Below are 27,394 nucleotides of genomic sequence, written 5' to 3'. Positions count from 1 at the left end.
ACAACTTAGGGGCAGGTCCTCAGACCTACTGTCACATGTCAGTTTACTGATCCACGCTGTCTCCCCACTGTAGCCCTTTCAAAGAGAGGGGAATGTTGAAGGGTTTAAGGAGACAGCGGAAAGTGGTAGCATTTATATACATTATAGTTATTTATGATTGTTCCAGTCCCTTCATCATTAAGCATGTACTCTCTACACACATGCACTCACACACTGTCACACTCTGTTTCTGTATAAACACACGCAGCAAGCATGCTTGGGGACAAAGCTGCCTTGATTCAATTAGTCACTTTGATACAGAATTCCTAACTGGAGAAGTTACAGCCAAGCACTGATTCCCCAGGGCCTTGAGCCCAGGTGGGCTCTGGGCCTGAGCGAATGGAGAGAGACCTCAATAAATAGGAATTTAACCAAAATAGTGATGACTCTGGCTTTCTCCAGTTGAACCATTCTGGTCTGTTGAGTAACTAACATGCGTTTATAAAGATTTTGTCCCCCCCCCATACATATTTAACTGATTGCTCGAAATGGCTGCGTTTGCGCTGGTGTAATTGATCCCCCTGTTTTTCTTGAGAGAGCACCTGCTGGAACTGAAGTTCAGGGAGCAAGCAGGGTTTATCATCTGCCAAGGAAGTGACTAATTTTTTTGTTTTGAATTGTATCGAATTCAAATCCTCTCCCAGGGGGAAGCTGGGGTACATGGCCTAGATGCCCTCTGAAGGTCCATGGGCCTGTTTTTTATGTATAAAATGTGCCTGGTGGGGCTGAGTTCAGACAAGGCTGTGGCTCTGTGCACACATTGATGTGGTCTCTGAGCGGCTCTCCCACAACTTGGGGCCCCCTTAGGAACAGCAGGGCTCCCCCCTCAGGAAAGGCAGTTCTTCCTCCATCCCTCTCCAGAGAGGTAGGAAGCCTCCAGTGCTTGCCTCACAATCTGAGGTATATCTGCTTGAACAGGTGGACCGAAGCTGCAGAACTTTTCTACTGCAAAACAGAGTCCTCTATGATTGGTGGTGGCGGGACCTCTCAGAGCAGTGGGTCTTGAGGCTAACACCCCAGTTAGATGTATGGAGCTATTCAATGCTCTGAGAGCTGCTGTTTCAGGCAGTGTCTGCATGCTTGAGTAGACATCACTGTCTTGGTTACATTCTGGCACATCTTCAAGCCTTTCTTCAAACCACGAGGGCTAGAAAGTTTTATTTTAAAAAGTGAAAAACTGAATTTCTGATATAACCAGGTCACTCCAGGCACAGGCGTATCGTGCTTGTGCCTTTAATCGGGCTTTGGTGCTTTTCCATCTCTCTGAGTGCAGAACTACAAACATGGAGTAAATAGCAAATGTAATAATCAGCCTGACTCAATGTTAGATACTTGTGTTTTTTCTCCCCCGAATCCTAAAAGAACTCCAGCACCTGAAAAGCAAAGTGGAAGGTCTCTCACTTTTGTGTAGTTTCCATCTTTGCAAAGTCGTTGCCAAACTAAACAGTATGTTCTCGGCTCTGTTCTCAGCCCTTAGCATGTTCATCACAGATGCATGCTTCTCCTCACTTGCAAACCAGTCCATTAATCACTCTCTGGGTGCTGTATGTTGAGGGACCTCTGCATAATACTCCCACATCTCCTGTTCTGATTTACGGCCTTTGTCTGCGACTGTAGCAGATTGAGTGTAACCTTGCGTCACTTGAAGAATTAATCACTCTTCCTGGTGCCCACAACACTCACCAAAGGGAGATGAGGAGCTCCACCAGAGATGCTGCTTGCCTTTTGTGGCATCAGAGAGTTAAATAGAGGTTAATGTCTGAGCCAGAGAGCAGAACTGCTGTAGGGATGAAGCTGAACAATCAGCATCTCAGTTCACTTAACAAAACCTGGTGAATTCTGGAGCATTAGCCCCATTTCTCTCAGAGACGGGAAGGGATTTTTGAGTCCTCCTTTTCCCCCAACCTTTTCCTAGGGAGAATTCAAATCCAAGGATCTATCTCCCTGCAGACTTTAACAAATATATATATACATTTGTTTGTTATAATCCATACCTCATTCTTCTTGTCCTTGTGCTCTTTCCCCTTTTTTCTGTGTCTGGGACTTTCCACCATCTTGGCAGAAGATTGTGTTCTTTCATCTCCTCTTGAGTAGAAAGTTCTTAAAGTTTGATTCCTATAGGTCTCTTATTTGGAAGCGCCATTCCCCATATGACTACATTTTTGTACTAGTGCAAATGCATTCTTCAGTCTCTTCTTTCGGGTAAGGAATCCATTCCTCTGCCTGAGGGCTGGATTCTGCTAGTATGTGTGGAATGGCCAAGGGTAATTCGGGAGATGTTCCTCCCTCCTCAACTCCCGTCCTCCTCCAACCCCATTTCCTGGCACATTTCCTGAGTTCAGGCATTCTGTGTGTTACACCTTCAGAGAAATGGGATCACATGGTTCAGCTGCCCATGGCCGCCTATGACCAATGCTGATTTCCCAGTGGCTTAAGCACACCCTCTTCCAGAACTCAGCTGTGTGGTTGTTCTGAGGTCACAGTTTAACTTTTCAGGGATATGTGAGAGTGAAGTAAACAGATGCAGACTTTTCCCAGGACTCTAAACGCCATTACCTTTTACTTAGCATGACAAGTACACAGATCTAGACAAAATAATAAACACACCAGTATGTATTTCCCTGCCTCAGTTTCCTCATGACTCTGGAGCATTTTCTGGGCTTAGGACCGAGTTCTCTGCGGAGTCTAGGATCTCCCTTCATGTGGCTTCTGTTAAGAATCATAGTGTCTGTCTCGAGGTCAGCTAACTTCTGACTTCCTTATTTTGTTTCATATTTAAACAAGATGCCCCTGCTATAAAACCATGTCAGTGTCTTCCTCTCTCCTGCCCAGAGCTTTCTGTGTCTGAGCAACCCAGCGCTCTGTTTTTACAGGCTACCATCAACGCCTTTTAGTTTCTTTGCTCTGTTCATCTTGAGGCTAAAAGACCAAAAACATCAAGACACTTGATCACAGCCTTGGGTAAGCCAAGAAACTACTCACACTTGATCTTAGCTGCCGAGGATTTCCCTCTTCCCCAGTTGGAGAGAACTGGCTTTCCTTGCTTCAGCCATCCCATTGTCCCAAGGTGTTTCCACTTGAATAGAGGACCATTAAGGTTTAATGACCAACCATTGGCTCTGGTCTGGCAGGTATGTGACACAGCTCTTGTCACTGCATGGTTGACTCACTCACTATACATTGAGGCATTCCATGATGCAATACTTTCTTACAACCAAATTCATAAGCTGTTTATAGGTTCAGTTCATAGGACTAATAAAATCAAGCATGCTGTTCTGCACTGGATGTCTCTTCCTACTCTTCTGACTCTGTTTACTTATGCCTGAGCAGTGCTGTTAAGTGATAATCCAGTCCAGAAACCATGCAAAAACTGAAATAAACTAGAACAGTGTTTTTCAACCTGTGGGTCATGACCCAAAATTGGGTTGCCAGGAAGTATCAAAGGGTCGTGTGATAGGCCCTGGTGGTGGTGGGGGGGTTGGGTCCTGCCCGTGGGATGGTGGTGGAAAGCCACCAGCGAGAGACCATGGCTGCCCCTCCCTCACTCCATGGTGGCAGCTCTGATCCTGTGTGTCTGAGTGGGCTCGGCTCAGCTTTCTGCTCCGGGTGTTGCAACATGGTACATGGGGTTGCAGTACTGCTGAGGTTTGGCCCAGTCACTCCTCTGTCATGAAGATGGAGGACCAGCCAGGCCAAATTTGAATGAGGGGTGCTGCACCCCCTGTGCCAAGTTGCAGTGCTATTCAAACAAATTGGCCAAACCTGACCGGCACTGATACAAAATCATAGAATTATAGGACTTGAAGGGACTTCGAGAGGTCACCTAGTCCAGTCCCCTGCACTCATGGCAGGACTAAGTATTATCCAGACCATTCCTGACCTGTGTTTGTCTAACCTGCTCTTAAAATTATGCAGTGTGGAGATTCCACCACCTCCCTAGGCAATTTATGCCACTGCTTAACCACCCTGCCGGGAAGTTTTTTCCTAATATCCAACCTAAACCTCCCTTGCTGCAATTTAAGGATCCTTGAGGTCACAGTGATCCCAATGGGGAGATGAGCCCAGCCAGCCCCATGGAGCTGTCACTGTGATACGCACTCTACTTTTTTAGTACTTTAAGGTGTATATTGTTTATCCTGGTAAGAAATATTGAGTAAGCCGGATGTTTTTTGTACTAAAGCTATTTCCTGGGTTGCAATGGGCCATCAAGGTTTGCAAATGGGTCCTGAGCCCAAAAAGATTGAGAACCACAGTACTTAACATTTCAGACTCTGGAGCTTTTTATCTTTCAGATTCCTGAGTACTAAAGCAGAACTGACAAGGATTCCACTAACGATAATCTCCTCCTAAATTAGGTCCTTTTCAAGGAACTAGTAGAGTTGTTTACCAGCTCTTCTTTCTTTGAGCTTGAATAGGCTGTTTCTGATCCAAGAGAGTTATGAAATTTCATATCTTCCCAAGAGCTGTAAAATCTGATTAGCTACAAAGTATGGTGGTTCAAGATCCCTGTTTGCTTGCATGGTGGTAAACAAGTAGGCTGAGACCCTGAAATCTGCTCTGTGAAGTGAAGAGACTAAAATGTGAAGGTTTTTGGAAAAACAAATGCTGCTTGCCATTGAGGAGATCATATGGACTGGATAGGGTTTTGGTCTGACATAGCCATTCATGCCACAATGCTGGTCTCCAGGTCCATAGGAATTAATTATGAAACCCTCTTTAAATACCTGGGCGCAGCATTTGAGGATGAGCAGGAGGTGATGTTGGACAGCTCTCGATGCCTCACTTGTTGTGGGGATTCAACTCTTCTTTGTTACCTTTCTGGGTTAAGCCTCCCCTTTTATAGTGGGAAGAACATTGAATACTGTTTAGTTCTCCATAGGATTTGTATATAGAGCCATGTGTGTGTGTGTGTGCGTGTGGTACTCTGTATCCACAGGGGCCAGAATCCAAGAGCTCTGACAGATAGTTGTGAGCTGAGAGGAATGGGAGGATATGATCCATGGACCTGCTTCAATTCCACCTCCACATAGGTTTCTTGGGCCCTACTGTCCTTGTGGGAAGATACAAGACTGAATGCCGAGAAGAATAGTAAAGAAGTTGGCAGAGTGGTCGTCCCTTTGAAGCTGAAGCATCTTGACTATGAATTCCACCCTCATTCGATTTTGGAGGTGGACTGAGGGTGTGATTGTGCAGGGCTAGGGAGACTGTAGCCATCCTTATAAGAGAGTGCTTCAGCATAGTTGCTGTTTTTGCCTGGCAGCACTTAGCAGCTTCTGGAGGGTAGGGATGGAGGCTGCCTGAGCAGTAGCATGCTTTGGAGTGAACACTTGTCACATGCACACAGTGCTTGAGTTGCTTTTTAAAGAGTTCCCCTTTTGATCAGTACCTCCCTTTTTGAGAGGGGAGGGAAGCCGTTAGCTTTGTACAGTTGGATAGCTTAGTTATTTATTGATGTGCATGCTGTGCTGCTGGGTTTGAGACTCCATTGGGCTAGAAAGTTTTAGGAATCATGTATCCTTGGAAACTGATCCCAAGAAGCTAAACTTGATGCATTTGAATACCTCCTGAGATCCTTTATGGATAAATCAGTCGTTCGGTCCCAAGTGGCCTGGGTGATTAAATCTTGCTGCCAACGGGGAGAGTATGAGGATAGTAGGGAGAAATTAATCTGCTAATTCCTAGAGTAACATCAGGGGATTGTGCTGGGTTTTTTAAAGCTATGGCTTCTGGCATTCAGTTGCTTCATGCTGGAGAAACTCACCAATGCTCTGGTGGCTGATGAAAATCAAAACTGCTCAGAGGGTTGGAGGCATGGAAACATTCTTGGGATGCTTGGCTGCCCAGCAGCTCCCATTTTCCTTTTCCTCCCCACTTTCTTTGCTCCTGTCTGTAGCTGTCCATTCCTCTTTTGATCAGTGTGCTCCCAGGTGGAGAGCAGCTTGAGGAAAAGCTTCTTTCTGCATTGTCTCTCTCTCTCTCTCCCCCTTATTTATTCTGTTTAAATTGTGTTGTCCCATAACTTGGACTTCCAGTTCCCTTTTTCCTCTTCTCGACTACTGCTTCTGTTTACAGTCCCTGAGGGCTTGTCTACATCAGAAAGTTGCAGCGCTGGTGAGGGAGTTACAGCGCTGCAACTTAGGAGGTGTACACATCTGCAGGGCACCACCAGCGCTGCAACTCCCTGTTTGCAGCGCTGGCCGTACTCCCGTTTTGTCTCGGGTGTAGAGGATCCAGCGCTGGTGATCCAGGGCTGGTAATCAAGTATAGACACTTACCAGCGCTTTTCTTGACCTCCGTGGAATAAGCAGGTATCCCAGCATACCTGAGGAAGCCTCTGGTAATCAAGCTGGTCTCCTTCCCCGGCTTGCTCTCGCGTTCCCCGAACCCCGAGCAAGCAGGTCTCCTTCCCTGCGGTTTGCAGGGTGGTTCCGGGAACGCGAGAGCAAACCGGGAAAGGAGACCAGCTTCGCCGCGGTTTGCTCTTGCGTTCCGCGAATCACCCTGCAAACCGCAGGGAAGGAGACCTGCTTGCTCGGGTTCGGGGAACGCGAGAGCAAACCGGGGAAGGAGACCAGCTTCGCCGCGGTTTGCTCTCGCGTTCCCCGAACAAGCAGGTCTCCTTCCCTGCGGTTTGCACGGTGGTTCGCGGAACGCGAGAGCAAACCGCGGCGAAGCTGGTCTCCTTTCCCGGTTTGCTCTCGCGTTCCCCGAACCCGAGCAAGCAGGTCTCCTTCCCTGCGGTTTGCAGGGTGGTTCGCGGAACGCGAGAGCAAACCGCGGCGAAGCTGGTCTCCTTTCCCGGTTTGCTCTCGCATTCCCCGAACCCGAGCAAGCAGGTCTCCTTCCCTGCGGTTTGCAGGGTGGTTCGCGGAACGCGAGAGCAAACCGCGGCGAAGCTGGTCTCCTTTCCCGGTTTGCTCTCGCGTTCCCCGAAACCCCTTGAAGCCGCCCAACAGCGCTGCAGTGTGGCCACATCTAACACCACTTGCAGCGCTGGTTGCTGTAAGTGTGGCCACTCTGCAGCGCTGGCCCTATACAGCTGTACTAATACAGCTGTAACAACCAGCGCTGCAAAATTTTAGATGTAGACATGGCCTGAGTAATATTATGTGGGGTAAAATGGCGGTTCCACAACCTTTCCCTCAGGTGCTGATGTCTGGCAGGCAGGCAGTCCGTTGAGATCACAGCAGAAAGTGCTGCCGAACAGAAGGCAATTTATATCTCCTTGTAATGTGTTTTTTTTTTTTTTTTTTTTTTTTTTTTTTTTTAAAAAAGCCTATTTTAGCAAGCTGGGCTTGAAGCGTCTCCTAGTGTGTGCAGAGTTAATCTTCATCACCGAGGCATTGATTGACAATCTGGAGGATGTTAATGTGTGATTCTCCCTGTGAGCGGGGGAGGAGAGTGGAAATTGCAGTTTCTTTGCCAATTGTACTTTAGATGTCATTTGTGACAATTTCATGTTGTCTAGACAGAGATTGTGAAGCAATTGCTTCAATAGAGCCTAGTGTTAGCCTGCTATGGATCTGGGCAGCAGTGGGGTAGGGGGAAGGGAGCTCGTTGCTCCAGAAGGGACACTTGAATCAAGCAATGCCAAGTGAAGGGTTTCAAGAGGAGGTGCAACCCGAATTTTTTGTGAAAACATCACAGGCTGTTTATTTAATAGCTAGCACTTGTTGCAGCTGCTGTTCTTTCAGGGATCATCTTTTTCTACCTATAACAGAATTACTAGTAATACTGTTAGCACTGACAGCACTTCAGACTGCCCCAGTCTTTGCCTCCTAGACTAGGTCTTCCTAGAAGCAGCTGTTTCTGACCAAGGATCATTGATTTCTGATTTCAGGTTCCCAGGGTTGGGCATATTCTAATGGGGGAGGGGGTGAGTGATCCATTAGCCCATTATATGGATTTAAGAACTGGAGTTTGAAGTCTAAAGACTATGAAAGTATATCACTTTAAAAGCAGGAACCACAGTCTCCTTGGGGATTGTAGGTAACAATATTAGTGTTGTAGACCATGGATGCGTTATTGATGATGATTTAACAGTACCTCATTTACTGAACCCATTTATCTGGCTATGAAAATGAACATTGAGCTGCAAGTTGGTCCTCAGGGCTTTAGCTTGGAACAAATTTTTTTTAACTAATAAAACAAATTGCTTTGACATTAGTGGTTTTAGGTGCAAGTCATCTCTGCCATCCTCTGGAACAGAAGTAGAAATTGCCCTTCTGGATCCCACATGATCACATTTTGCTGGGTTCTTGTTTTGTTCCTAACTTTTTATTAACATTGATGTCTGATGTCCAGAGCACACTTGTAACTTTGTCCTCTCAGAGGATCAAGCGTGATAAGGTAACCAAAAACCGGCACTGAAGCTTAAAATAAATGGCTGCTCATGGCAACTGAACTTTTATACATGGCATTTGGATGGGGCCTTACAGTGCATGTAGGGAAGGCAGGTGGGTACAAGACATGGTGATGACCAGGGTGGTTTTGCTATCCCTAAATTCAGAAGGCTTTCCCTTTGGAGGCACATGCTGGTACTTGATGACTGTTCTTTGAATTAATTCATGCAGATAATCTCCAAGAGACTGCCACAGAGTCTCTGAGAATGTTCAGTGGAGTGCATGTGAAAGTCCCTTCCGGGTTGGGGAGAGAGCGAGGGGCAATGGGGTTTTTGAGTGGAGGCAGGGGGATTGCTGCAGTACTCAGGAGTGACGACACCATGCAGCAGTGGCAGGAATTGTGGCTTCTTTGGAAACTGAGTTATGTACTCTTCAGGAGAAATAACAAAACTTGACTCTCTGGAAAAGTAACTCAGTGCCTAGGTAACTCAGCATTCGTTGTCAGTCTGTGAAACCTCTAATTTTCTTGGATTCCTCTGATAATTTAAAGCAGAGACGTCAATTTTCAAACCATAATAGAGGTTTGGTTTGAGAACACTGTTATCCTGAAGAGCCTAAGTGTTTAGCTTAATCACTGTCAAGCCTAGGCAGACAGCAAGGCAACAGGAAATCTGCCTTGCTGTGCAAATTCAGTGAAGTTTACACTGCAGCATTTTTCTCTGTCTTTTCTGTGGTTGACAGAACATAGAGCCACTGGTACTCTCTAATACTAGCTAGTCCAGGGTAGTTAATGGACAGTTTCCAGCCAATAAGCTATTCCCTGGTCTGACACATCCATGCTATGACCAGGCATTGCTGCATTTGGGAGGGTCATTGTCTCAGCTTTTCCATCATGGTTGATGAGGAGGCTGCTGGTTTTAGGGAGCTCTGTGTAAGCAAGGTGTTTTGCGGGGTGTGTGTTTTTGTTGTTAAGAACACCAAAATACCTATAAACACGTACTAGTGTGGGCTTTCTGGTGTCTGTGGCCTGACTTCTGAGCAAGGGAATCCGTGAGGGACAGTAAACAAACACAGTTTGTCCCTGTCAAGAGCATCTTCCAGCCATGTATGAGCCCCTTAGCGTAGGGTGGCAGAAATTCCTGACAGACTGCTAAAGCAGCATCAGTGATTACAGGCCTGGCTACTTTGGACTGCTTGCCCCAAGGGAAAAACAGCGGTCTGCAGCTCTCTCTGTTGAGACATCCATGCAGGAGTGAGTCAATTTGGGAGTTCTTCCATCTATATAATGGGACTCTTGTATCCTTTGAATCTTTATATGGCAAAAATTTATGCCAGCTATCACTGGCCCTGTTTCTGTAGTCCCATGGATGTCTTTAGCAATGAATCAGTAATGCAAAAGATCTCAGGAGATGTAAGGAAGCAGGAGACATGGGGCTGCTGCTGTAGGCCTTTCAGCTGGTCACTTACTGACATTAACATTTTTGTTTTTATTTCTAGGAGGCTGCTGGAATCTTCCCTCATTTCGCTATCACGCTATGATGGAGCAGGGTCCCGGGAGCACCCAATCTACCCAGATCCAGCCAGGTAAGGACTAAGTACAATCCATATTCAATCCTGTTTCACTGCCAGAGGCATTACAGCTGTGGCAGCAACATATACTGATCCCCTTGGGAATAGTACTAATATCTGATCCATCTCACCCTTTCTGGCCCATCGCTATGGAGATGACCATAGTGTTGGGTTTGGAGAGTCTTATGCCCTTTGGTGATGACGAGCCCCTTGCACACTACCTTTCATTTAAATCAAAAGGCCTTGGGCAATAACAGAGAGACAAAAGAGAGGTAATGAGGTACAAAGAGCCTGTTACTGTATAAGGGTCTTGGTCGAGGTTGGATTTAGCCCCATTTGGGGAAGAGAACTCTTCCTTCTCTCTTCCTACATCTGTCTGTCAGATGAACTGAGTGGAGGGAAACACTCCATACAACTGCACACAGATCTGATGTTCTCAAGGAACCTGGAGGGTAGCCTTATGATCCAGAAAGCAGATAATTCAAACCAGAAGAGAAACCACCCTGGATCTGCTGCTTGACTAATAGGAAGGGACCAAGCGAGGACGTACAAATAATAGGGTAGGTTGGAGCCAATGATAGCAACCTATTTGGATGCAACATAGTAAGATGAGGGGATGCAGAGAGTGCAGGGGAGGATGATACTGGATTTTAGGAAAGCAAATATTTGGGAAATTAAGAAATTAAATAAAGGTGATGGAAATATTGTAATGCAAGAATGTAGGAGAAGGCTAGAGAATCTCTAGATGCCATAGACTACAATGGCTCTAAAAACAAAAACACAGATAAGGAGACCGGAATGACTTTGAGGACATGGCTCAAAGATCTGAGTGTGAAGAAACCTAACAAAATTTGGAAATAAAGGACAATATATGGTCAAGTTTTGGAGGTAAATAATAAAGGAAGGATGAATTAACGCTGCTTAAGGGGGTGAAAGTCTTAAGGGATCTTACAAACATATATTGGGGGGGAAATACAACAGAGGAAGCAGGCTCATCAATAGATGTGGTGAAATCAATGATAAGTCTGATAAATCTGTCTCTTCATGAAAAGTCGGGGAGCGGGGAGGAGAAAAGACCTATTCTGAGAGCCTTGTAAATGTAACTGTTGATGGAAGCAGGTGAGAGAATACTTGAAAAAATTTAACCTATCCACATCTGTGAGTCTGAATGGCATGACCTAGGGCATTAAGTGTGTTGGCTAACAAAAAGCAAAGCACTGAAAATTGTTTCTGAAAAGTCCTGAAATACTGACATTAGAGAGAGAAAAACACATACAGCGCTGTTTAGCCCGCGGAGACGTTGATAGGTGAGAATGTTTTGGAGAATTAAAAAAAAAAAAATCAAATGTGGCAGAATTATCAAAGCCATAAAGGAGTAATTTCTTCCCGTACTACTTAGCATATCAAGAAAGCAACAGCCTGGGTTGTGTGACCCACAGAGAGAATCTGTCAGAAGAGGGTAATGGAACCATGAACAATAAGTGGCATTGAAGGTTTATAAAGACTAAATCACGACAAATGTGGTCAGTTTTGGAAGGAATTAGCAAAGCTAATGACTGAGAATTCAGCAGCTATATCATCTGGTGTAGCTACTCATGAAACCTTTGACGCTGTCATGTGAACTGAAGTTGGGTTAAAGGGACCCTATGCAAAGGGAAACAGTCAGTGGGAATGAACTAGGGTGACCAGATTCCCGTTTTTATAGGGGCAGTCCCGTTTTGGGGGATTTTTTTCTTATATAGGTGCCTATTATCCCCCACCCCATCCCGTTTTTTCACAGTTGCTATCTGGTCACCCTAGAATGTACTGAGGTTAAGTGTACAGTGACTTGCTGCAGGAGCTGGGTTTAATGTGACCATTTTAATGATCTGAAAGAGATTAAATCTGCATGTTGTTACATGATGCTAACTTGGGAGGTTTGGCAGTAATGAGAGTAACATAAGCTAAATGGAAAAAAGGCAGTGTCCACGCAAGGACTTATACCTGTACAATTACAACAATAAATCTCCCTAGGTAGACAAGGTTAGTAATATGGGTAAGGACTTAAAATACACATCTTATCTCCCCAAAATATAAGCATATTAATCCATCTCTGGGAAGCTAATTTGAAATACCAGCATTCAGTGGGAGGGAAATGCTGTGGAAAGACTCAAGGGTAAAAAAGACAATAAATGATTATAAGCCTATAGTTCAACATGATGTCAAAAATGTGGTAGAGTCCACTGCCACAGAACCTTCATGTACTGTGAGCTTTCATTCTGGAGTGTGGGCTGGGGGCTAGTGTTTCTCTCAGGCCTGGTCCACACTACAGTTAAATCGATTTAAACAGTGTTAAATCGATTTAACTCTGTACCTGTCCACACTACAAGGCACTTTAAATCGATTTTAAGGGCTCTTTAAATCGATTTCTGTACTCCTCCCCAATGAGAGGAGTTACCGTAAAATCGATATTACCATATCGATTTAGGGTTAGTGTGGACGGAAATTGAAGTTATTGGTCTCATTCCTTTAATGTAGCTACCCAGAGTGCACCGCTCCGGAAATCGATGGTAGCCTAGGACCATGGACGCACACCACCGAATTAATGTGCCCTAGTGTGGACGCATAAAATCGATTTTATAATATCGGTTTTATAAAACCGCTTTTAGTAATTTCGATTTTATGCTGTAGTGTAGACGTAGCCTGAGGCTCTGAATGACCCACAGAGAATGCTGCCCTCACTCTTGGGTGATTGAAAACCAGAAAGAAGCTGACAAATGTGTCAAATGTGTGTTGGAGGACTAATGAAAGTGGCTAAAGGGGGGACTGGAGGGATTTATTTACAAGGAAAGATTAAAATTAAAATTAAATGTTAGGAATACATGGGGCTACAGAGAACTTTATCTGGATATGTGGGAATTTTCTAACAGTGAGCGCTATTAGTTTTAATGTGGAAGACACCCCATTGACTGGAACACCTAAATCCAGAGTGGCTCTGGCTCTCTGGGAGATGAGTCTTAGGCTATGTTTACACTATGCAGCTTTTAGTGACACAGTTGTGCCGCTGCAGCCAGGCTGCTAAAAGGAGCGCAGTGTAGCTGCTGTTTGTTGGCGGGAGAGAGTTCTCCCGCCGACAAAAAACTTCAACCCCCAATGAGCAGCAGCAGCTTAGTCAGCTGGAGAATGCTCCTGCTGACAAAGCACTGTTCACACGAGTGCTTGTCGTCGGTAAAACTTTTGTCGTTCAAAAGGTGTGAAACACACACACAAACAAAAGTTTTACCGACAACAAGCACCTGTGTAAACAGTGCTTTGTCAGCAGGAGCATTCTCCCGCCGACTAAGCTGCTGCTGCTCATTGGGGGTTGAAGTTTTTTGTCGGCGGGAGAACGAAAGTCCAGTGTAGGCAAAGCCCAATTAATCTCTTCCATGCTGAATTTCTGTAACATGTGACAGAAGCTACAGCTGCTCCAGGTATCCGTTACACTGGGGAACAAAATCAAGTGCAGTTTTCATCTTGGAAACAGTTTTTAAAACCAATTCTTGCTCTCACCACGTGCAACTTTGAGGGCTGTAAATAGTGGTGAACGTTTTAAGTGTGAGAATTGGGGTTATAAGGATCTACTGGAGGAAAAGGCCAGTGTTGTGAGATTAATCTGTGTTTAATAGCAGATCCTTCTCTCCTGCAGAGGGTTAGGTGCATGGATCCACCAACTGGAGCTGCAAGTTTGAGTGGGGGTAAGGGTATGATCATTGTATAGTTTCCCTCAGGTTTATTGATTATGCTGGACCAAAGGGCATCCTTTGAGACAATGGGATCTTTCCAATTTCCCCTAGACCTTCCCAGAAATGTAGGGGAAGCTGTTATTTCCATTGATTGCAGTTGAGTGTGCTGCAGAATCTTCTGATGATGCAACAATAGGTCTGCGCCTACCAGATGCCTCCTACAAAACACAGTGGAAAAGTTACTTGAAGCAGAGATGGAATTAAATAACTCTTTAAAAAACAAACAAACAAACAAGCTGTGTCTTGTCTCTAGGGAAGCTTTAAAAACTTCAGCTACACTTTAAAGAATTTCGGTTCAAGGTAATTCTGTTTGATCTAGATTTTTAGGTTGCACCAACCACTTGTTGTATGAGAAGTGGTGCTTGGTTTGAATCAATTGTGTAGGATATTGAATGAGACAAGGAAAATTTGGATCACTTTGAAGCTATATTTCCCAGGAATCTTATGATGGAGTTGAAAGGGCCTGTCCTCTGTTTAGATGTTCTCATTTGTTGGACTTCAAGATCAGCTTGGCTGTTAAGTCCTTTCCCTGGACTTCCAGATTTACTAAGACAATAGGAAAGGAAAGGAGAGGATCAAGGGAACTGCTGCCCTAGGACAGGTGCTCTTTGATGGCAGTTATGCTAGTACAGCTTGAAATAAGGATGTTCATATTAATATCCCAGCTAGACAGTTTTACCTGGACTCTGTCTCTCCAAGCAACTACATGTCAGACTGTATGTAGTAGAAAAGACCCCCAGAAAATCAAAGTTGCTGGAGCAGTTACTATGGGTAGGACTGTGGTGTTGTCTATTCAGCAGATTTTAATGTTGACCCTGGTGAGTTGAGTTGCTTACATGCAATACATCCTCCTCTGCTCAGGAAGCATGGAAGACACAGGAGCAGCAGTTAGTGCCTGGTACCTAGCTTTGCCTCAGTTCAAATGGGTGGGCATGTATCTGTAGCACAGTCTGCAAGATAACTGGCAATATGTGAGATCACTAGAATGAGTAGTCTGTGGTTGCTCACTTGAAGTTATTCTTTATTGCCAAATCTGAAGAGGCCTCCTAGTTTCCTCGTCTTTCATTCGCCTTTCGCTCTGTTCCCTCGAGCAGGGAATAGGCATAGAACAAGAGGGTTAACCCCGAAGGGGAGATATTTCATTATGTGGAACAGCTGCTGCTGGCGAGGTGTGTTCCTACTTTCCTATGGTAGACTGGTATCCTACACTGCCATCTTGCCATGAGGCTGACTTTGGGAACAGCCAGGAAGTGTCTGTGGGTATCCATGTGCTGCAAGCCATACTACAGAACCTTGATAACAGACAGCAGAGGTTTTTGGACCTGCTCAGCTGATCTAATTGTACTTACAGGCTTGACAACAGAGTAGAAACCAGAAATCAGTTACTTAGTTAAAATATACATGTTGACTGCTGAGTCTTGTGTACTAATGGAAGCAAGTCCATCAGCTTTAAACAGCTCTGCTGTCAGCAACAGGGAGGGGGAAGTTACTCTGCTTCTGGACAGCTTGGGGCAGGGGACATGAAAATGCAAGTGTAATTCTCCCTTGGTCAGAAGGAGTACCTAGTGTTACTTTAGTGATCCTTCAGGTATTTTCAGGAACAGAGACCAGAGCTCCTTCAGCAGGTGGAGAGTTTTCTCAGGAAGCAAGGGGAGAGAGGGATTCTTTAGGCTTGGAGATTCCTCATTCTGAAAAGAAGTGATCTTCCCTAAGATCTTGATTGCCCATTTGTCTGCATGGCCAGACTGGTTAGAGTTTTGTGGGTTGTAACTGAGCACTTTGTATTAACTAGTAATCCATCCTTGCACTCCCACCTCTCTACTTAGGGTGCAGTGTGTTTGAACTTTTGCTTTAATGCCAACTAAAGCAAGTGTTTGAATGCTGCCATTCAGATCCTCCTCTTCTAGGTTCCTCATCAGTCAGCGCCATGCTCCATGCTGTAGTCTTTTTCAGACTACGCTGCTTGGTGCTGGATTCTGTATTGTTAAAGTTGGCCTCAGGGTTCACAGTCAGCAGCTTGAACAATTGTTGTCACACACCTAGCAATGCAGTCTCTCAGTCTGTACCACCTGCGTTGGTAATTTAAGTCCATTCACTGCAAGCATATGTGTGATCCATATGCACCTTATGTACTGAATTAATTTGGATCCTGTGGTGTCAAAAGTAGCCTAAATTCTTGTGGACTACTACAAAGTTTGTGTGTTGCTAAGTAGCTCTGACAGAATACACGCCTTTATTCACATCCTATACGCTATTGTAATAATCTTTGTACAAAATATGCCTTGTAAGATATATCATTTGAAAACTCATAATTTGCTGGTCAATGTTGTCCTGGTAAAATGTGTGTGGCAACATTGAATGTGAAGTTATAAGATTCCCCTGTATGATGGTGTTAAACATGTTCCAAACCCGACATCCCTGCCCAAACAGATGTTGGCAAACAGGTCTGTCCTAAACAAAGGAATGTGCACTCTGCTTAGTTTACATTTAAGCAGTAAACACCGCCATCAAGCATGAAGGGAAGACAAAGGAAGTTCAAACGGGTGAAAAAACCAGCAGGGACTAGCCTTCCACATAGACTCTGTTTGGCTCCTGGTTCTTGAATGGAAATGTTTTTCAAGAAGGGGACTGAAACTATAAAAAGGAGGGACAAACACCCAAAGGGACCCCTGTCTTTCTCTGCCCGTCACATTCACTGCGCTCGAAAAGACAATCCAATGAGTGCATGAGGATTTTTCTCTCCATGATTCAGTGGGATGAGAGAGGCTGGAAGTGCAAAGTGAACTTTAAGGGCATAGGAGACACTTTTGAATTGCACTAGGTAGAAATCTGAGCACAGTTTATTCAGGGCAGTCAGTGCAGACCAGGCAAAGAGTGAGAATCTAATCTCAAATAGTCAGGAGTTCAGTTCTAATAATGAACAGGCATTTTCATAAACAGTATGCTAGGGAGATGGTTATTCAAGTATTTGAGGTGTTAAAGGTTTGTACCCCTAGTAAATCTTTGTACTAGAAAAATCACATTTACATCTGTTGCTTCCTCCGCCCTCCCCCCCCACCCCCCCCAAAAAAAAACTATTTAGGAAGTATTAACAGCATACAAATCCTTGCCATGTAACTATCAGAAACAAAACAATAATCGCTGTAACAGTGAGCTTTTGTTTAAAGAGACATTATACAGGAATATAGTCATCAGAGCTCTCTAGTTAATGGTATTACCATATTACAAAATGAGCATCATTACAACACACAAGCTGCTTAATGTGCAGGCATCCATCTGAGTTGGTAAATGCCATGGTTACCTGATGAGATTGCCCTCACTGAGGTGAAACCTCAGCTCCTCTGTTCGCAAAGTGAGACAGAGCTGTTGAGCTTTGACTCCATTTGGCATTCGTGTGAATGTCATGTTTTTCGATGAATGGCACTATTCATCTATTGTGGGTTCTGAAGTGACCCTCCTGCTTACCCGAGTGACTTACTAAATTCACCTCCTCTTCTGGATCAAGTGCTGCAGGAAGAAATCTGGATTATTACGGTTTGATTACAGATATTGAATGACATATATTGGCCACTAAAAGTTGTGTTTTGTTGGCCTCCTGAGATTGTCTAATCAAGCATATGTAGAGAGAAAAGCAGGCTGGTATCCAGTAGGGAGTGTTGCAGAGTACAGATCACTAGAAGCTAGTCTGTCATCTGGAAGGGTGATTCAAGACCCTAGTTGTCTCACTGGTCTTCCCAGTGAAAACAGAATTTCATTGCTAGGCTCAGCTAAATGAGATTCCTTCTGGCCAGCTATTAATATGGTCTTGACTACCAGGACGTAGATAGTCACTTCCCTGTCTGCCTGTAACAGGTGCTGGTTATGTGCAGAAGCATTTATGCATGCTCAGGATTTATGGTATGGCAGTGGGGGGACTGCTAGGCACAGGTGAGTAGACATTGGTTTCTCATTATGTCTTTCATACTAGAATCCTAGAATATCAGGGTTGGAAGGGACCTCAGTAGGTCATCTAGTCCAACCCCCCTGCTCAAAGTAGGACCAATTCCCAACTAAATCACCCCAGCCAGGGCTTTGTCATACCTGACCTTAAAAACCTCTAAGGAAGGAGATTCCATGACTTCCCTAGGTAACTCGTTCCAGTGCTGCTTCACCCTCCTAGTGAAAAAGTTTTTCCTAATATCCAACCTGAACCTCCCCCACTGCAACCTGAGACCATTACTCCTTGTTCTGTCATCTGCTGCCACTGAGAACAGTCTAGATCCATCCTCTTTGGAACCCCCTTTCAGGTAGTTGAAAGCAGCTATCAAATCCCCCCTCATTCTTCTCTTCTGCAGACTAATCAAGCCCAGTTCCCTCAGCTTCTCCTCAGAAGTCATGTGCTCCAGCCCCCTAATCATTTTTGTTGCCCTCCGCTTGACTCTTCCCAATCTTTCCACATCCTCCTTGTAGTGTGGGGCCCAAAACTGGACACACTACTCCAGATGAGGCCTCACCAATGTTGAATAGAGGGGAATGGTCACATCCTCGATCTGCTGGCAATGCACCTACTTATACAGCCCAAAATGCTGTTAGCCTTCTTGGCAACAAGGGCACACTGTTGACTCATATCCAGGTTCTAATTCACTATAGCCCCTAGGTCCTTTTCTACAGAACTGCTGCCTAGACATTTGGTCCCTATTCTGTAGCAGGACTCTGCACTTGTCCTTGTTGAACCTCATCAGATTTCTTTTGGCCCAGTCCTCTAATTAATTTGTCTAGATCCCTCTGTATCCTACCCCTACCCTCCAGCGTATCTACCACTCCTCTCAGTTTAGTGTCATCTGCAAACTTGCTGAGAGCGCATTCCATGCCATCCTCCAGATCATTAATGAAGACACTGAACAAAACCGTCCCCAGAGCACTCCGCTTGATACCGGCTGCCAACTAGACATGGAGCTGGTTCACTACCTGTTGAGCCCGACAATCTTGCCAGCTTTCTATCCACCTTATAGTCCATTCATTCAGCCCATACTTCTTTAACTTGCTGCCAAGAATACTGTGGGAGACAATATCAAAAGCTTTGCTAAAGTCAAGGAATAACACATCCACTGCTTTCCCCTCATCCACAGAACCAGTTATCTCTTCATTAAAAGCAGCAAAGAATCCTGTGGCACCTTATAGACTAACAGACGTTTTGGAGCATGAGCTTTCGTGGGTGAATACCCACTTCCTCAGATGCATGTAGTGGAAATTTCCAGGGGCAGGTATATATATGCTAGCAAGCAAGCTAGCGATAACGAGGTCAGTTCAATCAGGGAGGATGAGGCTCTGTTCTAGCAGTTGAGGTGTGAAAACCAAGAGAGGAGAAACTGGTTCTGTAGTTGGCAAGCCATTCACAGTCTTTGTTCAATCCTGAGCTGATGGTGTCAAATTTGAACAAAGACTGTGAATGGCTTGCCAACTACAGAACCAGTTTCTCCTCTCTTGGTTTTCACATCTCAACTGCTAGAACAGGGCCTCATCCTCCCTGATTGAACTGACCTCGTTATCGCTAGCTTGCTTGCTAGCATATATATACCTGCCCCTGGAAATTTCCACTACATGCATCTGAGGAAGTGGGTATTCACCCACGAAAGCTCATGCTCCAAAACGTCTGTTAGTCTATAAGGTGCCACAGGATTCTTTGCTGCTTTTACAGATCCAGACTAACATGGCTACCCCTCTGATACTCCTCATTAAAGGAAATTAGGTTAGTCAGGCATGACTTGCCCTTTGTGAATCCATGCTTGCTGTTCCTGATCACTTTCCTCGCCTCTGTGTGCTTCAAAATTGATTCCTTGAGGACCTGCTCCATTATTTTTCCAGGCACTGAGGTGAGGCTGACTGGCTTGTAGTTCCCCGGATCCTCCTCCTTTCCTATTTTAAAGATGGGCACTACATTAGCCTTTTTCCAGTCATCTGAGACCTCCCCCGATTGCCATGAGTTTTCAGAGATAATGGCCAATGGCTCTGCAATCACATCCACCAACTCCTTTAGCACCCTCGGATGCAGTGCATCCGGCCCCATGAATTTGTGCTCATCCAGCTTTTCTAAATAGTCCCAAACCACTTCTTTCTACACAGAGGGCTGGTCACCTCCTCCCCATGCTGTGCTGCCCAGTGCAGCAGTCTGGGAGCTGACCTTGTTCGTGAAATCAGAGGTAAAAAAAGCATTGAGTACATTAGCTTTTTCCACATCCTCTGTCACTGGGTTGCCTCCCTCATTCAGTAAGGGGCCCACACTTTCCTTGACTTTCTTCTTGTTGCTAACATACCTGAAGAAACCCTTCTTGTTGCTCTTAACATCTCCTGCTAGCTACAACTCCAAGTTTGATTTGGTCTTCCTGATTTCACTCCTGCATGCCTGAGCAATATTTTTATACTCCTCCCTGGTCATTTGTCCAATCTTCCACTTCTTGTAAGCTTTCTCAGTATGAGACAGGAGTCCTCCCCTCTTGGTCTCTCCTGCTTGTGCTTCTTCCCGGTATCCTATTTCCTCACTTACCTCAGGGCTTTGGTCTCCTTCCCCTGGTGAACCTAGTTTAAAGCCTTCCTCACTAGGTTAGCCAGCCTGCTTGCGAAGATGCTCTTCCCTCTCTTTATTAGGTGCCTAGCACTCCTCCTTCTTGGAACACCATCCTGTGGTCAAAAATCCAAAGCCTTCTCTCCGACACCACCTGCGTAGCCATTCTTTGACTTCCACTATTCAGTGGTCTCTACCCAGGCCTTTTCCTTGCACAGGGAGGATGAACAAGAACACCACTTGCACCTCAAACTTCTGTTTTCTTCTTCCCAGAGCCACGTAGGCTGCAGTGATCCGCTCAAGGTCATTCTTGGCAGAATCATTGGAGCCCATGTGGAGAAGCAGGAAGGGGTAGCGATCCAAGGACTTGATGAGTCTCGGCAATCTCTCTGTCACATTGTGAATCCTAGCTCCTGGCAAGCAGCAGACCTCTCGATTTTTCCCAGTCGAGGCAGCAGATAGATGACTCAGTCCCCCTGAGGAGGGAGTCCCCGACCACCACCACCCATCTCCTTCTCTTGAGAGCGGTGGTTGTGGAACCCCCATCCCTAGGACAGTGCATCTAATGCCTTCCAATTAGTGGATTCTCCTTCTGCTCCCTTCCCTCAGATGTATCATCTGGTCCACTCTCTGCATTAGTACCTGTGGAGAGAACATAAAAATGGTTTCTCACCTGTATCTCCATTGCTGGTACATGGACGCTCCTCTTTCTTCTTCTGGAAGTCACATGCTGCCAAATTTCTTCACTGTCCCTCTGTCCCTGCTCTGATTCTTCAATATCCCAAAGTGCTTTACAATAATAACATATATCCCAGGAGTCTAGCAACTCCTATCTGTGTCCATTTATAGCCTTTGCACAGCCTAGGCTGATAAAACCTGTTTGTTTGATTATTGACCAGGTCATTAGAATTGTGTCCCTTGGGACTAAATTCTAAAAGGACCTTCAACCAAGTATTCGTTTGTAGCTCTTCATGAAAAATTGAGTTCCTCCTGTACCTTGTATTGTGGTGACTAGCAGCAGGCACAGACCTCTGCTTAATGTCTCATCTGAAAGTTACTGCTGCCTTTGCCCTCAGAACTGATTAGCAGGATCCTTATTGTGAATGGCCTTGGTTCTTGGTGGTTGTTCAGAGCCCTCTGCTGGAATTAGTTGGCTGAGGTGGTGATAATGAAAGAGCATGTTCCAAGGAATCTGAAAAAACAAGTGTCTGTTAACCATCAGTGGTGCTGTCTGCAGATACTGTTGTGTCTGTTCCCCAGCTGGAGAATGAAGTGGAAGGCTTATCTTTAAAGGGGAAGTTTCCTTGCGCTCTTTTCCTATTTTTTGGTTGTCTCTGTACCACCTATTTCCCAGCCATTGTATATGAGGTGCAATGTCCTTTGCCTCGTGATCACCAGATTTCAACAGGAAAAGTAGGATTGCGCACTCATTCTCTGCTCCTTTGCGTCCTCAAGTTACAGATTATAACGTGTTTCTTTCTCTCTTCCTTTTTCAGGTTATCTCCTGCAGCATATTATGCCCAGAGAATGATCCAGTATCTTTCCCGGAGGGACAGTATTCGTCAGCGCTCCATGCGTTACCAACAGAATCGTCTCCGCTCTTCCTCATCGTCTGCTTCCACCTCAGAGAACCAAGGCCCGTCCGTAGAGGGAAATGAGCTGGAGTTTGAAGACTTTGAGTAAGTTTGTGCACCCTGCCTCTTCCCACTACATCACACTGTTTTCCCAGTGGCTGCTCTATAAGTTCCTACTGCTCCATAAGCAAACTTGTCTCAGGCTTGTTTAGGCCATTTGATCAGAAATTAGAGCAGCATCTGTCACTAATCAGTCCCCTGCACTTTTATAACAAACAAATGAGACACAAATTGAGCTGCCTACTTCACTTCAGTGCCTCCAGCTGACTTGCTGCTGGAGTTCTGGTTAAGCAGGATCCTGTCCTGTCCTTCATGTCAAGAGCAGAATCCAAGGAGGGACATGAACTCAAAGCTGTAGCAGAGTAGGAGCAGGAAGATCTTTCAGGTGACAGTGGTGCTTCATTGATGGAGAGCATAGTCAGCATATGCTTCCATTCTCCATTTACTGTAGCTATGGAGACAGCTTTGGGGGCTCCCTTCTCACAGGGGTTATAAGGTTGAACTCTGACTTCTGTACAGATGATAAATGGACCAATGTGTAGCAGAGAGATTCCTCCAGTCAGAGCTGAGGACAGCAAACTTCTAGGATGACTGGTTCTCTCTCTCACTATTTCTGCAGGGTGGTTTTCTTCTTAGATGAGGCCTTCCTCCATTCTTAATCCCCTATATTGGGTTCTATGCAAGCGTCTGCTTGGAGCTGTGCTGTTGGACTGTACTGTGGCGTGGTCCTGACAAAACTGACTTGCAGCAAGTTCTTTCCACTATATGGAAGGGTGAGGTTCTTTACACAGGCATCTGACTAACTGTAGTGGGTTGCTTGAAGAGCTTGGGCACCAGTTACTGTCAGAGCAGGGCCGATGCAACCATTAGGCGGACTAGGTGGCCGCCTAGGGCGCGAAGTGGTTGGGGGCACCAAAAAGCGGTGCCCCTCAATTTTTTTAAACAGCGGAGCACAAGGCTGCTGCTGCTCCCCGGCTCCAGAGGGTCTGCCCGTGGTGCAGCCAGCCCCTCTCCCTGGGGGAGCAGCCGGCTGCGGAGCGGGGAAGAGGAGGGGCTAGCGCTAGCAGCTGCGCCTACTTTGCCGCACCGCGGGCTGAGCCGGGCTCCCTGCCACCCCCGGGGCTCTCAGTGGTGGCAGTGAGAGCAGGCTCGGGCACAGGGGGACTGGCTGCCTGTGTCGCCACTGAGAGCCCCAGGGGCAGTGGGGAGCCCAGCTCGGCCCGCGGTGCAGGGAAGAAGGCGCAGCTGCGCTCTGTTCTTCGGGCGGAGAAGCTGGGTTCTACTCCACCTGCAAGGTACCTAGCCGGGCTGTGGGGAGCCGCACGGGCCCGCGGAGTGCCGGGGGGTGGGCAGGTCCAGTCCCTGGCCTGGGGAATGGTGTATGTGGGAGCAACCCAGGCCTCCCTCCCCCAGCCAGCACCACCCACTCCTCACCCACCGACCAGTTATCTTCTCTTCTGTGCACCCCCTGCCCCAACAACCCACCCTGTCCTGCCACTTTTGCCTCTGGGCAGGGCAGCCTCCACTCGGCAACCCCCCCGAGCCAGCCACGGTGATCATCACCCCTGCATCAACCTCAGGACCTCCCCCCTGCCATCTCCCACCTGCCCACTCCTCCCTTGTGCAAACTCCTCCCTGCCACCTCCACCCCCCTGCAACAATCCTGGGCACAGACACCTCTGCCCCTGCCAGCCCCTTGCAACAACCCCCTCCTGCTCACTTCTCCCTTTTGCCACTCCCTCCCTGCCACTGCACCCCCTGCAATGAGCCCTTTTTGCCTCTATGCAATCTCTTCCCTATCACTACACCCCCGCCCCCTCTACCTCTTGGCCACTTCCACCCCCTGCAACAATCCTGTGCACCCCCCCCGCCACCTTCACCCCCTGGAAGAGCCCCCATATGGCCCCCTCTTTGCAGCCCCCCCCTTTCTGGTGCCCCCTGGACTTTGTGAACATCTGGACCCCTGGGGGGATCTTGGCCGTAGGAAGGTGGGGGCTGGACATCGGAGGGGGGGGCACAAGGTGGAAGTTTTGCCAAGGGCGCAAAATATCCTTACACCGGCCCTATGTCAGAGGCATTGAGATAAGAAAGGTCCATCTTGCATTCCCTGCCCTGTTGATTGTGTCCTTCCATTCATTCATTATTTGTTCCATTTCAAAGTAGAATTTTTCCAACTGTTGCAAGTATCCACTTTTATTTTGATCCTTATCACACTTGCGTTTTCCAAGCACAGGATCCCCATACAAAACAATCTGCTCGGGGTATTGGGACTGTGGGAGCTGTGAGCACTCCAGTGGCCTGGGCTTCTAGACTGTCCTCAAGAGTGTCTCCTTCTGGCATCAGAAGAACTAACCTCCCACTGTCAGAGCTCTTGCCCTCACTTCCTACAGCACCACCTGCTGGGGTAGCAGCATACCCCATGACATTTGATTCAAGGTGAAGCCCCTTTTATGAAGGACAGAATTGAATTTAGCACCTCCCAAGGTAGCAGCAGATAAATCCCTTTCCTGGTGAGGATTAAGGGGGTGGCAGAATTTTTCTGTAATGCTATTCAGTGGAGCTGTCATTTCATGCTCCAGCAATTAAATACTCGAAAGCGCAGGGGTAGTGCATGCATCTTCTCTTTTCATTGTGGCCTTTGTTTGTGTAAGATGTAAATGAGGGGAGATATGCAGAAGTGTCAGTTGCCTAATAGCTTTCCCTAAGCAACTCTGTGGGCTGGAGGCGCATCAGTGTGACAGCTTCACGGGCCCATTGTGTGAGGGGAGAGTCCAGCAAACACAGCCCTTAGTATTTCCATTATTGCCTCCCATTCATCTTCTGGGGAAGGTGGTTCTGCTGGTGAAAATGGTTGGTACGTTCTCCATTCACACAGCAAAGCCGATACCTTTAGAGAAATGTGTTCCCCTGCAGATAATATTCACGCAGTTCCTGAGGCCCCTTTTCATTTCATGCTGAGGAGTCTTTCTTCCCTCTGTGCTAACTGAGCTTTTTGGGAATGAAAATTCCGTATTGAATTCTGCCCCTCTGCATCTTAAGGACATTCTCTGCCTCTCTTTCCTCTGCTTCATTGTCTCTCTCTGACTGATAACAGGGACCTAGCGTGGGGACCTCTGCATTGGAATTTGCCTTGTGACTCATCTTTTAGTTTTGTCCGCTGACCTCTCGCTGTGAAACCTTTTTTGTTTTCCTTCTGTCTTTCCAGTTGTCCCTTCTTTGCTTTATCTTTCCTGATACTCTTTCCTTTCCTGATTCGTCTTTCCCTTTTCTGCTTTTATTGAGCTGGTTTAGCTTCCACTGTTACCCACACTCTCTAGGGTGCCCCACTTTTATCCTTCCATGGGCTCAAGGCATAACCTGGTTAATTTAGGCACCCCCACCCTTCCCCGGTTCCTAGGACTCAGGATGCATTCTTCGGAGGGTTTGCAGGGCCTTTTACCAGTGAAAGTGCCTTACACAGTAATATTCTTAACTTCTATTTGTTAACAGTTACCAGAGCAGAATGCACACACTAAGCTTACAGTGCTCACCACTGCCAATAAGGCAAATCAATTTTTCCTGGTGGCCAGTCAGGATCAGGTTGTCCAGAGCTCCTCCAGTTCTGCCTGATATGGTTGGCGGGGGATTGAGTCTGGCAGCTCTGATCCTGGTTGTGTCCTGGAATTAGGTTCCAAGGAACTTCCTTTCAGACCCCAGTTTATACAGTTAAACTTGAGTCCTGCTTAGCTATACCTTTAGCTTAAAATGATTGGTTAAGTACTACAAAATAATATTTGACCAATCTTAGCATATTGTGAAACAATTCTTTAACCAATCATACACCACCACCTTAACTGATTTAAATTTTGTGAAATTAGTTATGTGACAGACAAACAAAGACCAGACAGAAATCATATCAGCAAACAATAAAGTAGGAACCATGAAGGTAAATCAATAAAGACGTATAGATTTCACACTCACTGCTGTTAATAAGTGATTCCTTGCCCGATAGAATGCCATCAAACAAAGTTTTCTTAAATAAACAGATCTTTAAACATCTTATCTGGTGATGGTGGGTACTATTAGGACAGGAGCATCTTCTTAACAGCCCAATATTTCATTGTTTTAATATTATTTAGATGGAATGTGAGGATGTGATTCCCTTCACCCCCCACCCCCTTGCTTTTTAGCACATGGCTACTGCTGCCCTAATGTGGCTGCAGAATAAAAGGCCTCAGACCTTACACCACATCTCTCCCACCCTCTGTGATAGGTGAGAAAGATGAGGATAGGTCAATACTTTCATTGCTATCCTTCCCTTCCATCACCACCATGCTTTTCAGCTTTCAGTGGCTTGCTTTTGCTTCTGGAATCCTAGAGAGCGTTCCCTGAAGTGCTAGCAAGCTGCCTTGGTTTCTTGTCTTTCTACTCTGGATGAATCAGATTGTAAATTTCTCTCCCCCTCTTTAGTCTTTGTTTAGGGATCCTGGGGAAGGAGGCATATGTGATAGTTACTACCCGTGTGCTCTACTGGATCCAAGAGCAGGCAGTGATAGTTACTTCATCCCTCACCCTTTCCATAGTTGCATACGGCTCTGGAGGCCCAGGCCTTGCTCAGCCCCTTCACTCTTTTTTCCAGGGTTTTAAGGGTGTATTATTGTGTGCTTTCAGATTTGCTGGCCCATAAGAAACTTGTTCTCCAGTAATGTGAGTTTACACTCTTGTGGCCCTGTAGAATTGCCACAGTGTACCCACCTTCTCCTCCCTGCCCCAAACCCCGCTCTCTCCTATGCAACCCTGTTGGGATTTTCTCCTAAAATAGATTCTGTTCACTTCCCACTCACTAATACCCACCCACTAACACATGTTTAACCTCTCAGCTTCAGCATACTTTTCCATACTAAGTACAACTGACAACTGTAAGCTTAGGTCTTGTCTGCACAGGCAGGTTATGCCAGTAGAAACTAAGATGTGAATTTAAACTGATATAGTTATCTTAGTATACCTCCCCATACTGAAACTCTCTGATTCAGAAATAGGAGTGTCTATGTGGGGCCTTATTGGTATAACTATCGAACTACACTGATACAATTATAGCAGTATAACTGGTAAAAGTTTTCCCTGTAGACAAGCCCTCATCCATCTTGGGCTCCCTAATGTCCCAGCCTTGTTTGCAGTCCTCCAGCATTCTTGGAATGAGGAGCATGCTTTGGTACATTTAATGAGGGAAGAGGTCCTTGTTATTGATTTCAGTAAATCCTGCTGGCTTAAAATCCCTTAAATTCACAAGAGAGAACAGGTGTCTCTTGGCGATTTCCTTTGGCTTGGAGCAGTTCTGACACAGGAGTCATCCTTGCAGTGGGCAATGCTCTTGGGTTCCTTGGACACCAGCAGGTTAAAATCTTTGCATACAGTGCAGATTGATTGTCCTATTCATATGCAGAAATATTTCTATGTCCTGAATTTCTGCCATCTATCTCCCTGTCTCTGTCTGCAGCAAGCATGGGAGAGAATGCAGATTTACTG

General features: G+C 46.0%; 1 protein-coding gene across 4 annotated transcripts in view; it reads left to right on the top strand.

The window, feature by feature from the left end:
- AMBRA1 (autophagy and beclin 1 regulator 1) overlaps window positions 1-27,394 on the top strand; it is a 197,552-nt gene that overhangs the window by 50,208 nt on the left and 119,950 nt on the right. For all 4 annotated transcript variants that reach the window (XM_050955228.1, XM_050955227.1, XM_050955229.1 and 1 more), the window contains exons 8-9: window positions 9,879-9,965; window positions 21,752-21,934. In XM_050955228.1, coding sequence (XP_050811185.1) covers window positions 9,879-9,965; window positions 21,752-21,934 — 270 coding nt within the window. The remainder of the gene's footprint in view (window positions 1-9,878; window positions 9,966-21,751; window positions 21,935-27,394) is intronic.

This window comes from Gopherus flavomarginatus, chromosome 5, assembly GCF_025201925.1.
Source record: "Gopherus flavomarginatus isolate rGopFla2 chromosome 5, rGopFla2.mat.asm, whole genome shotgun sequence".
NCBI classification, from domain to species: Eukaryota; Metazoa; Chordata; order Testudines; family Testudinidae; genus Gopherus; species Gopherus flavomarginatus.
The sequence above is the reverse complement of the archived record's forward strand: the minus strand, read 5'-3'. Positions and strand labels throughout refer to the sequence as shown.